The 13,790-nt window shown below is 53.1% G+C and overlaps 1 protein-coding gene across 3 annotated transcripts in view; it reads left to right on the forward strand.

Moving 5' to 3' along the window:
• AACS (acetoacetyl-CoA synthetase) overlaps positions 1-13,790 on the forward strand; it is a 59,809-nt gene that overhangs the window by 17,947 nt on the left and 28,072 nt on the right. For all 3 annotated transcript variants that reach the window (XM_023647322.2, XM_070275516.1, XM_023647323.2), the window contains exons 5-8: positions 1,863-1,960; positions 6,808-6,922; positions 7,110-7,191; positions 10,326-10,473. In XM_023647322.2, the coding sequence (XP_023503090.1) occupies positions 1,863-1,960; positions 6,808-6,922; positions 7,110-7,191; positions 10,326-10,473 (443 nt within the window). The remainder of the gene's footprint in view (positions 1-1,862; positions 1,961-6,807; positions 6,923-7,109; positions 7,192-10,325; positions 10,474-13,790) is intronic.

The following is a 13,790-nucleotide window of genomic DNA, read 5'->3' on the forward strand; positions in this document are numbered from 1 at the left end:
CGCCCAGCATAATAGTCTCAAGGTCCATCCATGTTGTTGCAAATGGCACAGTTTTGTCTTTTTTCATGGCTGAGTAGTCTTCCGTTGTGTGTATACACCACATCTTCTGTATCCATTTGTCCATTCGTGGGCACTTGGGTTGCTTCCCAGTCTTGGCTCTTGTGAATAATGCTGCAGTGGACATAGGGGCGCGTAGATCTTTATGCACTCATGTTTTCATGTTCTAACCCAGCAGTGGGTTAGCCGGATCGTGTGGTAGTTCTACTCTTAGTTTTTTGAGCAGTCTCCATGTTTTCCATAGCGGCTGCACCAGTTTGCACCCCCAGCAGTGTCTGCAGGCCCCCTCTCTCCACTTCCTCTGTCCTCCGTTCTCTGGCTGCTGTGATGTAAGCTCTGTGTGAGCGTCTGTCTGTCCTCTCGTACTGGAGGGCCGGGCTCGGCCTTCTGTCCATTGCTGCCTCCCTGTCTGCAGAGCGCCTGGCACACGGCAGGCGTATCGGGCAGCTGTGGGACGAGTGGCGGCCAGTGCGGGGCCGGTGATCAGAGCAGGCATTGCTGTAGTGGAAACCCCACTTTCCCTGGATTCCTCTTGGCCCATTTTAATCTGTGCCCGTTTCAGGTCTTAGAAAAGGAATTCAGAAGCTTCTTCTACCCTCCAGTTTTCTTCTTCCCTCCAGTTTCCCTTTTTTACAAACTCCTTTGGAAGCATGTGTCCTGAGAGGAGGAGAGAGGGAGGCCGGGCGGGCGGGACCTCGCGGCTGGGCTGTCCCTGGGGAACATTGGGCTTCGGTGCCCTCGACTCTTTAGAATCAGCCGGGTGACCCCTGAGCCGCCCTCCTCGTGTGTCTCGGCTTGGACACTGGTTTGACCACAGTGACTGGGACTGTGTGTCACCTCTGTTGTCGTCAAAGCCCAGCCTCCTGCTGGACGGAGGGCCTGTGCCCTGCCCTCTTCCTCACAGGCTTCTGTCAGGCTCAAGACTGTCCTGCTCATCGTCTTCGTTTCCCCATATCCCCACCAACTCTCCTTCCTTCCCTCCATCTAAACTTCCATCCTTCCGTCCTTCCATCCAAACATCCATCTGTCCATCTATCCATTCATCCATTCATCTGCCAGCCAGCCAGCAGGCCTGTATCTGAGGGCAGCGATATGCAGGGCATGGTGAAAGGCGTTTGGTAAATCAAAAACAAGACAGGCGGAATCCCTGCCCTCACGTGAGAACCAGGTAGTAAATAGCTCATTACACAGGTGATGCTTCACTTGCATTTATGGCAAGTTCTGTGAGGGAGAAAGTTTGCTACTTTGTGGGGAACTGGCCAGGGGCCCTGGGTTCATTGGGTGGCCGTGGAGAAGGCTTCTCTGAGAAAGTTTCACTTGTGTTAAGAGCTGAAGGATGAGTCTGCACTGAATAGGGAAGGCTGGTGTGTGGAAAAAGTGTTCAGGGAGAGCAGATTGTGCAAAAGGCCCTGGGGCAGGAGGAGGTTAGAACAACTGAAGAACTGAAAGAAAGCTGCTGTGGCCGAGCCCAGAGGGAGGCGGAGCAGAGGGAGAAGCGGTTGGGGCAGCATCATGCAGGACTGCAGGGGTCGCTGGTTAGAGCGCGGAGAATGGGTTGGAGGGGGTGACGGTGGCCATAGGAAGTGGACAGGCTGATGGTAGGCACAGGTCATCCGAATGAGAGACGTTGAGGGAGCTGGGGTGGGTGGGGAGGGAAAGGGTGAGGTTGGCCGCCCTTCTTGGGCAGTTCAAAGCCAGCCCCCTCTCCCCCGATGCCTGGCCTGGCTCTCGGCTGTCTCTTTTGGGAGTCCACTGCATCCAGGGTGCTCTGAACCCAAGGCTTTGCCCCTGTGCCCCTTCCACAGGTTACTTACCCAACAGCGCGCACGCTGTGGAGGCCATGCTGGCTGCAGCGAGCATCGGCGCCATCTGGAGCTCCACGTCCCCGGACTTCGGTGTGAACGTGAGTTGGGGTCCTTGCTGGGGGAGCGCCGCTGCCTGAGAGTGCCCTGTGTGTGCAGCCGCACAGGGGGCGTCCTGTGTGGTTTCAGCAGGGAGGGCACTGCCGCCTGGCGTCTTGTGGGGAGGGGTGTGGGGGGTGGGATTCCCAGTGGGGCTGTGCGGCCGGGCCAGCAAGCCTGGAGGAAGTGATGTCACGCTGTCCCCGTCCCCCGGCCTGTGACGTGAGGATAACGGGAGGAGGAGCCAGAGGGAGCCGAATCTTTTTAAATCTCAAAGCACACGAGCCTCCCTCCTTCCTGGTCTTCCTCCTGCCCGGCCGTGTGCGTGGGCTACATGAGCGTGTGTCATGGTGGCAGGCAGTGTCGGAGAGACTGGCTGGTCACCTGTCCTGTGACTTCGTGACACAGGAGGTCCTCTCGACGTTTATCCTCAGCAGGCAGTTCTCGGATTTGCTCACACCCGGCCCCGCAGCCTTGCGCCCGCCCTGCTGCTTCTCATCTCTCACTTGGAATCTGTGCTTTGCCCTCGATGCAGGAGGGGACGGGGCTCTTTCTCCCTGTGGGCCCGAGGGGACCAGGGGCCAGGGTGCACCCATTTTGGTCACATGGTCACTCTTGTCAAAAGGGCACCCGTCTGAAATCTGCGATGAAGCAGAATGTCTTTCCTACTTTGAATCATGTTTCCTGTTGCAAATCCCTGAAAATTCCTATTATAAAGGGGAAACTGCCCTTCTCCTGCGAATCCTGCTTTTAATTGTGTGGTTTCATTACAATGGGGCCGTGTCGTTACGGACTCTGAAGTAAGTTCTAGTGCCGTGGCACACGCGTGTGGGGTTGTTACTGTGGCACACGCGTGTGGGATTGTTACTGTGGCGCATGCATGTGGGGTTACTGCCATGCAGTTTACAGGTGTCGGGGACTCACCCGCCCACAGGTGCCCCGTGCCCTCCTCGCCTGGCCGGGCTGGTGGCACAGGCCCCTCTCTGCTGTGCTGTGTGCTGTCTGTGGCCGGCTGTTCAAGGAGGCGGGGGGACACCGTCTGTCCCCGAGGATGCCGGGGATGCATTTCTCCCCACGGTCACGGCCCCTTTGCCTGCGTGCTCCCTGCCCTGCCTCTCTGCTCACGGTGTGCCCCCGCTCCACTCCTCCCGCCCTCAGCTTGGGTCCCAGTGCCTTTGGGCTCGGAGTGGGGGGCATCGCCAGGTGAGAGGAGTGCCTGGCTCTAGGGGTCCCCACCCCACCAGCCTCACCCAGACCTCAGGTCCTGTGCCATTTGCCATTTTCACTTTGTATCACTGTGGACCTTTGAGTGGTGGCTTTTTCAGAGATGCTGTGGGGTCCAGCCTCTGGTCTCCACACGTCTGGGAGCCCGGCCCGCAGCCTGTGGTCCTCACCTCACAAAGCGTTTCAGGTCCCTGTGCGTGGGTGTGTGTGGGCGTGTGCATAACTAGGACAGCCGTCCCTCCTGCCTGGTAGCTGTCCACATGACTCGGCCCCGGCCATGGCTTCAGTGCTTGATTGGTTGCTAGGTGCCGTATCCAGGGCAGACGCACGGTTGCAGGTGTGTTTGTTTTGTTGCAACGTGAAAGCACTTCTCGGCAGAGCAGCTGTCTCCAGGACCAGAAAGGCCCAGATGCCCAGAGGTCTTGACCAGCCTGGAAACTTAACCGTGTCACGGGACCTTTGAGTCTTTCCACGGTGCCAGGGCCAGACCTCTGATTCTGAAACGCTTGTCATCTTTGCTCTCACCGTGACTGAGGGTCACCTTTGTGACATCTGAGCCCCGGGTCACCGGCAGGCTGGGTCCTTTCACCTTGAATTTGTTGCACCTTGCGTGTGGGATAGTCTGCCCGGAGAATGCTGGGTTTCACGTGGAAGTCTCCGCTGCCTTCCTGGGCTCCCTGAATCTGGCTCCGTGCCGCTCCCCCTGGCCTCAGGCTGCCATGCAGCCCTTCCCCTTCCCAGGCCAGCTCTCCCTGCCCTGGCTTTGCTCTGGTGCCATCTCCTGGGGGCCTCTCCGCTCCGCCCCGCTGCGGAACCTCCTCCCTGTGATGCCCTGAGGAGAGGTGCTCTGCAGGCGCGTGCTGGGCTGGTTGCACCCGCCTCTCTCCGCCCCGATCGTCCACCGGGGTGCTTGGCACCTGGTCCTCTTCTGCAGCCCTGTGGTTCCCCGTTCTGTGGGGTGGTCTCGTCTTAGTCGGGGCAGTGCTGTGGTTGGGAGCACCAGCCTGCAGCTCCCGCTCTGCCACTGGCTGGCTGCGAAGCCCTGGGCAGTCACTGAGCCTGGCCGAGCCTCATCCAGGAGGTGGAGCTGGTCATGGTGCCCTCTCCCAGGGCTGGTCGTGAGCGTGAGTGCCTGCTGTTGCAGCCAGAAAGGTGCCTGGCACTTAATAAGCACTCGGGACATGTTGGGGCTTTTTTTGGCAAAAATTTTCTTCCCAGCTAAACCAAGGCCTCTCAGGCTGTCTCAGAACCCTGGGGTTTAAGAACGCTATTTATTTTGTGTATTGAGTTTCTCCATGGCCACCCTGCCTAATGTGGGTTAGCCTGATGGTTTTTCTGGTGATTCTCATGGATTTTCTGCTGGCCGTTCCCACTGTCTGCGCGGGCAGGCGGTTGCTTCCTTCCAGCCTCGCATTTCCCACGCTGTGGACAGGGCCGGGAGCTGGCGTCCTGTCTTTCCAGGGCGTTCTGGTCTTTTACCATCGTTTCTGCTACATGCTTTTTGTCAGTGAGAAAGTTTCCAGCTTATTACAGCTTTTTGCGAGGAAAGGATGTTGCGTTTTATTGAGAGCTTTCAGGTAGTCCTGTGATTTGTTCCCCTACCCTGTTGGGGTGGTAAGTTACACTGGTCTGCGATCCCGCGTCCTGTTGTGTGTCCCCGTCTTGCCCCGTCTCTGTGGCGGTTCGCGCTAGAGGAGCGTTCTGGTCTGCGGACGTCGGCGGCCCTTGCCTGCAGCTCGGGTCACCCTGGTGCCGCTGTGAGGAGGTGGGCCTTCCACCGTTTCTTCTCCCCGGTTCCTTCTAGCCGTTCCACTACTTCTTGGATCAGTTTTGATAATTTATGTTTTCTTGGGAAATCATCCACTCCATCTGGATTTCAAAGTTTGTTAACAAAATTGAACGTGGTGTTTTCTCGTTCCTTGATCTGTTTCTGCAGTAGGGAGATCTCTGATTTCATGGGGCTGTTTGCCTCGGTGTCTTGGTCTGCAGTACAGGGCCAGTCGCACTGCTCTGTCGCAGCTACTCTGAGCATCACGGGAGTGAACGTTGAGCATGCTTGGGGCCGTGCCTGAGACAGAATAAGCGCTCTGTATGTGTTAGCCAGAAATAGTGTCTTTTTCTTGATCAGATTTATCAAGAGGTTTAGTTTATTGATTTTTTGGAAAAAAGATTTTGGTTTTATTGATCAAGTCCACCATTAATTTTTCCTTATGCCTTTGGTTCCTTCCTTCCTTCTTTTCTTTTCCTGGGCTCTTTGATTGCCAACAGTAACATTTATCGTTGTTTCCCTGTTTTTCCCTGATAGACGGGGCTCCAGGCAGAGAGAGCGCTGACTGGCTGGTCCCAGGACGGTATTGGCACGCGGTCGATGGGAGAAGCAAAGGCTTTCTCCTCCCGACGGCTCTCTGCTGATTCAGCCCCTGGTCTCACAGACTGGATGGTGTGGAAAATAGGTTCTCAGTCCTTGACCCTTTAGCCAGGAGAGTCTCGGATTTCACTGTGTGTGAGAATCACCCGGAGGGCTTGTGAAAATACAGATTTCCGGGCACCCCCAGAGTTTCTGATTCAGTAGGTCTGGGGCCCCAGGTGGTGCTGTCGCTGCTGGGACCCCTCTGAGGGGCTCCCCCGTCTTAGATGCATGCTCTGCTCCCTCCTCCCTGGGGAGCTCTGAAAACCATGGCTGGCCCACTCTAGACCAGTTACTGAGTTACCCAAAGAGCTGAATTAATAGTCTCACCGCAGGTGGCTCTGATGCACAGCAGAGTCGAGACCCCTGGCTTCACTGCTGTGCCCTTGGAGTAGACCTGAGGGCGACCTTGAACCGCTGCCCTGGGCTGACGGGCGAGGGGACCAAAGAGCCATCCTGGGCGATGCCTTCCCAGCTGCGTTTTTATGAACGCGGGAGGCTGGGAGGGGAACCGAGAGAACCTGTCTGAGAGTGCTGTCCCCTGTCCCCCGCGGGGTCACACTCAGGTGGTGTCGAGTGTGTCGTGAGCTACACGTGTCAGATCACATCAGGTCAGGAATGAGCTCAGCAGCCACGGGGAGGCCCGTCTGCTTCAGGGCCAGGGGCAGGCTTGGTGGGACGGCCGGTTCCAGGTGTGGCGTAAACGGGCCCCTGGGTGTGTGAGCCTGCTTTTTGAAATGGGGCTTGTTTGCTAGTGCACACGTCTGTAGGTTCATGCGTTAGGTTGGCAGGACCAACCCCTTGGAGCATCAAGAGAACCAAAGCGGGGAGCCGCTCCTCGGGGCTGTGGTTGCCTCCTTGGCGGGTGACACTCCTTCACACATGCTGGAGGAGCCTTTCTGTGAAGCGGGGAGTCTTTTTGGTGCAAATACCTTCCTCTGTAATTTTCCCATCTTATGAACTGGGTTTTGCTATTTCCGTGTACTCTGTGAGTCCTTTTGGTATTTCTTTATTTGACGCTCTCCTTGAAGTGATGACCGTTTCTCGGGTGCATGTCGCGTTTGCTTGGCTTTCTGTCTTGTCCACGAGTGACGGGGACACGGGAATGTGGCTAGTGCGCCGATGGTGCTGCTTTTCCTTCCCTTGAGATGCGGCAGTCCGGGCTGCTGAGGGGTTTGCCTTAGGATGGCCGGTGATGACTCGCCCCTCCCACTCCAGGGCGTGCTGGACCGCTTTTCTCAAATTCAGCCGAAGCTCATCTTCTCCGTGGAGGCCGTCGTGTACAATGGCAAGGAGCACGGCCACATGGACAAACTGCAGCAGGTCGTTAAAGGTGTGTGGCTCCTCGGGGTCCCAGCTGGCTGGCGGGGGCGGGGGCAGCGACTGGAGCCCCCGCAGGAGTCACACCTGAACCCCGGCTAGTCCCTTCCCTACATTCTGTTACATTTTGTTAAAAAAAATAATCAGCAATTACGTACCTGTGTCCTGTAAGCTTGTGTGTTCTCCTCCCGTCCCTTCAGGACTACCAGACTTGAAGAAAGTGGTGGTCATTCCTTACTTCACTTCCAGAGAGAAGATTGACATCTCAAAGATTCCAAATAGGTAAGCAGGTCGCGTGCTGGAGCTTTGGGGTGGGGGGGTCCCACTGCGCAGTCGATGCTATGCCTCCTGCCACTCGGAGCTGTCGCGTTTTAGAGGTGCAGGAGGTTTTAGTTATGGTCATCGTCTTGTGGGTGGGCACCTGAGGGCCCCAGAGGGAACCCCTGAGGCCACCCAGCGTGTTAGTGCAGAACAGAGGCGGTCCCAGGTGTCCTCACGCTGCCTGCGTGGCATCCCTTCGATGTGGTGGGGCCTGGCTCCCCAGATCGGCTACAGCAGTTCTAAATGGTAATTACTGTGTGCACACATGCATGCGTGTATTTGCACACATGTGTGTACACATATAGGTGTATGCACATGTATACACACATATACACATACATGCATGTGTGTACATTTTCCTTTTAGAATCTACTTTTTGTCCCCCTGGCTAATAGTATTTTCCTTTGCTTTTCTGACATTTACAAGCTGATGCATCACATGCTTTGAGTGCCAAATAGAATTGTGAGCATCTTAATGTTGAATAGAAATTAAGGAAATGGAGTATGGTTTGGTCAAAGCTGGATTTTTCCCAGAGATCTGGGGTCACACCCTTTCCCTCTTTCTTGAAGCAGTCATGGGAAGAGTTCCCAGATCAGGTGTGTTTTCCTTTGCATGTAAACTTTTCCCTTTAGCCTCATGTCTGGGCCGTGGGCAGGGGCCTCGTGAGCGGGTGGCCCCTCCAGTCCAGGGGGAAGTGGTTGACAGACGCAGCGGGGGTCCTGCGTCTGCTGTGGGGAGGAGAGGTGGAGATCGCAGAGGCCTTTTTGGCCAGGCAGGCGGCTGGTGCCTGGCTTAGTGGTTTCCCGCGGGTGCTCTCTGGGGGCGCTGAGGGTACGTGCTGTCCTCGAGGGGTTGCAGTCGAATGGGAGGTACGAGATACACCTGCAAGGAGGATGGGCCATGGCCAGGCCCAGCAGACACAGCTGTGCTTGCTGAGAGGGGGACAGAAGTGCCCAGGGGTTCAGAGAAGAGCGTGGTTGCTTCTCTGTGGGGTCTGGAGGAGGTGGCACCCTAGGTGACCTTGAGAGATGAGCAGGGTTTGGGAACAGCTGCGTGTGCCAGGATTCTAGAAGCCACAGGGTACTGCCAGCAAAGTGACTGACTGTCCCTGAGGGCCGTGGTCTCGAGCCAGACTGCTCAGGGTCAGGTCTCAGCTGTGTGTCCCTGTGCAAGTGGTTATCCTTTCTGTGCCTTGGTTTCTCCATCTGAAAATATGGATTATAACCAGCTGGCTGTGAGGATTAAATAACGAATGCTTAGCCAAGTGCACGTAGTTAATTCTCAGTGATATTGTCTGTCATTATGAGTAGGTGACAGCTACAGGCTGGAGAGGGCTCTGTCCCCTGCAGCGTTGAGGTCAGGATGTGCAGGTCCTTACAGGCGGGCCCAGGGGCTGGGACTGGTGCCCTAGACTGTGGAACCCTTTGGGAAATTACAGCCAGATGACAGTGCCCTGGTCTTAGTTCATGCAGCCGCGAATGCAGCTCCCAGGGTTTTATTGATGGGGGCATGATGCACAGAGGCCAGGAGGAAAACCAGCCGGTTTGCTGGCCCCACAGTGGGCGGCTTTTATTTTTCTGAGTGTCTTTATCAGTAAATGATATAAAACGGGAGCATCCAGTAGAATTGCATTAGCCACTTCATTTAGCTTTATGCAATGCAAAAGCGCCCCTCATTAAACCCTGGGAATTAGACCCCCACTGTTGTCATGTTTTGATTGCTGGATGCCAGAGATAAACTAAAGACACGTTGGTGCCCATGTGTGGAGACCTGGGGGGGATCACCTCATGGGCTTTTCATTTTTAGAAGAGCAACGAAAGTGGTTGCTGTTGACTGTGATGTACAGGCCGTTTGAAAGCAGAGGTTTCTCTCTGTGTGCAGTGTCCGCTTAGATTAGGCACTTTCATGTAGACGGGATTCGCGTGGAGGTGGAGGTGGGGGGGCTTTCATTGGCTGGAAGGTTCCATAGTGAATAATCTTCCTGGCACTCTGGAGCCGAGGCTGTTTGTCTGCCGCTCAGGGTTGAATCATCTCGCATGTCCTTTTTAAACCACCGCGCCGCCCCCAGGAGACATCCTGGTCTCTAGGACGCCCGCCCGTGCAGCACAGCGCAGTCCCTCACTGAGTGCCCAGCCTCTGTGCTGCAGAGCAGTCCCCCTTGCACTTGCCGCAGGCTGAGTTTGACTGATTTCTCCCCCTTCCTTCGAAGAGAGAAGGTTCCATTTGTCAAAACAGTAGGATTTTTCTTCCTTTCTTTTCCCTTCAAGCCAGTGGAGGGAGAGGGCTAGTGTTTCGGGATCCACGTTTTGCTGATCTCAAAATAGAGAAAGCACCTCTCCCAGAGGGCTTTGCGGCTTCCCAGGGCCTGTGTCAGCTCAGAGAACAGATCTGCTCATGTGGCCACCTCGGTGGCGCCAGGCCACGGGCCCTGCTCTGTGTGTGGGCGAGGCTGGGCGGATTTCTTAGGCGACAGCCCGTAGCTGGGCTTCGTTCTCCCTGTTCCTGGACAATACTGGTGCCTCGCTGTGGGACACCTCGGATGCAGTAACACATGATAGTTGCCTAGCAGCTTTTCTCTCATGGAAACGGTGGTTTGGGGATCTGGGCCCCACCTTCTTGCTGTGACATTCACATGCTGGAAAAGCCCAGGCATCCAGCACCTCCATCCCCCCTCCTCCTGGGGATAATAATTCGGACCCACTGGCTAACCTTCGGGCGGCTGTGGAAACAAGCAGAGTGTGCACACAAACAGCTGCCGTGTTAGTTCTAAGTGGTCCTTCTGCAGGGTGTTGACTGAAGCACTTGAAAGGTCTCTGCAGAGACAGCCCCGGGCCTGCCAGGAGCCCAGGGAGCAAGTGGAAATTTCCTCTCCTCCAGTTGGTTTTCCTTCAGTTAGTATGAATTTGTGAGATGTGACTGCTCCCTCCCCCCGTAAAGCTGCCAAGCCAGGTTAGCATCTCACCCCACCCGAAGTGCGGGCGCTCCTCGAGGTCGAAGGTCAGGGAGCCAGCGGCCGAGTCTAGTCGGGGAGGACTCAGCAGACGCATCCGGCTTCTGAGCATTCACTGTTTGTTTCCCATGCGTTTTGCCCACAGTGTGTTTCTGGATGATTTTCTTGCAACCGGGACGGGTGAGCAGCCCCCGCAGCTGGAGTTCGAGCAGCTGCCCTTCAGCCACCCCCTCTTCATCATGTTTTCCTCGGGCACCACCGGAGCGCCCAAGTGCATGGTGCATTCTGCAGGGGTAGGTCTCTCTGTCCATCCGTCTTTCTCCTCTCCTGGGGGCTCCCCGCTGCCCGCGGGCGTCTGAGTCACGCTGCACCCATCCCCGGGTCCCAGCACGCGGCCCGCTCTTCAGTTGGGGAGCCACGTGGATATCTGGGCTCGAGCCCGGGCGGTGGGGCACTGCTGTTCCAGGTGCTGCTGTGTGCCTGTCCCCACTGTGGTGGGTGGAGAGGCTGCACAGTACCACCCTGGCAAGGCGTGCGGTGGGTCAGCCAGTGACTTTCACATTGCAGGTCGTGACCCCTTAGGGAGTTGTGAACTCAATGGATGGGCCCTGCCCACGTTTTAAAAGGAATGAGACAGAATAGATGAGAAGAGAAAATATCAGTGCATCACCAATTATAAGAGGTGTTGGTATCGTTTCGTGAAAGTGTCAATATCTAAGTGCGTATATGGATGTGTGCATATGCTGGAGGGCATCGTAACTTATTTCTGACTGTGGGTTGTGGTCAAAAAAATTGAAAGCCACGAGGTTCTGTTCAAGTGCAGTTAACTGGGGAAGAGCTCACCGTGCAGTGTGAGTCCTCTCGGGCCACCGTAACAAATAGCACAGACCGGGCAGCTTAAGCCACAGGAATGGATTTGCTCGCAGTTCTGGAGGTTGGAATTGCAAGACCCGGTGTGGGCAGGTTGGTTTCCCCTGAGCCGCTCTCCTTGGCTCACAGATGGCCGTCTTCTCACTGTGTCCTCGTCACCTGCTCTTTACCTTGTGTGCGTCTGTACTGTCTCTTTGGTTCTAAACTTCCTCTTTTTATAAGGACATCAGTCAGACTGGGTGAGGGCCCACCCTGAGGGCCTCATTTTAACTTACTCACCTCTTCAAAGGCCCCATCTCCAAATACAGTCACGTTCTGAGGTCCTGGGCCTTAGGGCTTCAGCATGAATGTTGGGGGAGCACAATTCAGCCCACAGCACATACTTTTCCATTTTTCTATTTATTTAATCAAAAGTCCATCTTTATTAAAGCACCTGAAATAATACATATCTGCAAAGTACTAGATTTTATACATAGAGATTAGTGACTGCAGCCTTTTATGTTGAACACATTTCAAGCCTGTGGAAAAGCTACAGGAACAGCATGAGGAGCTCCCGGGGCTTCACCAGGCTCACCTGTCATTAGTATTCTCTCTCTCACATTTTTCACACTTTCTTGAAAGGCTCTTCTGCTTCATCTCCCTCTATGTATGTGCACAGATTGTTACCATTATTTTGCTTTTTGCTGACCCTTCGAGAGTACGCTGAGACATCTTCACCCTTCACCCAACACTCCAGCAGCGTCTCCCGGGACAGGAACGTCCTCTTACAGAACCGTCGTGTGGTCATCACCTCAGCGGAGTCACGCTGGTGCGACACGGTCACCTAACCTGCAGCCAGTGCTCCAGCGTCCTGCAGTGGTGCTGGCCACACGGCGCTCAGCTGTCCCCTCTCTAGAGCCCTTCGCTGGAGCAGCTCCTCGGCCTCCCTTTCTCTCCCATGACTTTGACATTTTGTTGTTGTTTTTTTAAAAATTGAGGTCATAATAGTTTATAACATTCTGAAATTTCGGTTGTGCATTGTTATTTGTCAGTCCCCATAGAAATACGCCCCTTCACCCCCCGTACCCATCCCCAAGCCCCTTTCCCCTGTAACCACTGAACTGTTCTCTGTGCGTGTGTTTATCTTCCACATATGAGTGAAATCACATACTGTCTGTCTTTCTCTGTCTGGCTTATTTCACTTAACATAATACCTCAAGGTCCGTCCATGTTGTTGCAAATGGATGATTTTGTCTTTTTTATGGCTGAGTAATATTCCATTGTATAGCTATACCACACCTTCTTTATCTGATCATCAGTCGATGGGCACTGGGTTGCTTCCACATCTTGGCTATTGTGAACAATGCTGAAGTGAACATCGGGGTGCATAAGTCTCTTTGAATTGTTGATTTCAAGTTCTTTGGATAAATACCCAGTAATGGGATAGCTGGGTCACGTATTTCTATTTTTAATTTTTTGAGAAATCTCCATACTGTTTTCGATAGTGGCTTCATCAGTTTGCATTCCCACCAGCAGTGTATGAGGATTCCTTTTTTTCCATATCCTCTCCAACATTTGTTATTTTTTGTCTTGGTGATAATAGCCATTCTAATGGGTATATGGTGATATCTTAGTATAGTTTTGATTTGCGTTTCCCTGTTGAATAGTCATATTGAGCATCGTTTCATGTGCCTGTTGGCCATCTGTATATCTTCTCTGGAGAAATGTCTGTTATATCCTCTGCCTGTTTTTTGATTGGCTTGTTTGTTTTTTTGTTGTTGAGCTGAGTTCTTTATGTATTACAGAGATTAACCCCTTGTTGGATATATGATTTGCAAATATTTTTTCCCAGTCAGTGAGTTGTCCTTTTGTTGTGTTCCTGGTTTCCTTTGCCTTGCAGAAGCTCTTTGGTCTGATGAAATCCCATTTGTTTATTTTGCTTTTGTTTTCCTTTTCCGAGCAGACATGGTATTCGATAAGATCCCTCTAAGACCCATGTCAAAGAGTGTGTTGCCTATATTTTCTGCTAAGAGTTTTAAGGTTTCATGTCTTACCTTCAAGTCTTTGATCCATTTTGAGTTAATTTTTGTGTGTGGTGAAAAATAATAGTGTACTTTCATTCTTTTGCATTTCGCTGTCTAGTTTTCCCAGCACCATTTGTTGAAGAGACTTTCCTTTCTCCATTGTATATTCTTAGCTCCTTTGTTGAAGATTAGCTGTCCGTAGATGTGTGGTTTTATTTCTGGGCTTTTAGTTCTGTTCCATTGATCTGTGTGTCTGTTGGTACCAGTGCCATGCTGTTTTGATTACTGTAGCTTTGTAGCATATTTTGAAGTCAGGGATTGTGATGCCTCCAGCTTTGTTCTATTTTCTCAGGATCGCTTTAGCTATTCGAGGTCTTTTGTTACCCCATATGAAATTTAGGATCCATGTGCATGGAATCTCTCTCCATTTCTTTACATCATCATCGATTTCTTCCAGTAATGTCTTACACTTTTCGTTGTATAGGTCTTTGACCTCCTTGGTTAAGTTTATTCCTAGATATTTTATTCTTTTTTGTTGTGATTGTAAATGGGATTGTATTCTTGAGTTCTCTTTCTGTTAGCTTGTTTTTAGAATGTAGAAATAGAACTGATTTTTGTAAGTTGATTTTGTACCCTGTAACTTTGCTGTAGTTGATTATTTCTAATAATTTTCTGATGGATTCTTTAAGGTCTTCTCTCTCTAAAATCATGTCGTCTGCAAACAGCAAGAGTTTTGC

Source organism: Equus caballus, chromosome 8, assembly GCF_041296265.1.
Source record: "Equus caballus isolate H_3958 breed thoroughbred chromosome 8, TB-T2T, whole genome shotgun sequence".
NCBI classification, from domain to species: Eukaryota; Metazoa; Chordata; class Mammalia; order Perissodactyla; family Equidae; genus Equus; species Equus caballus.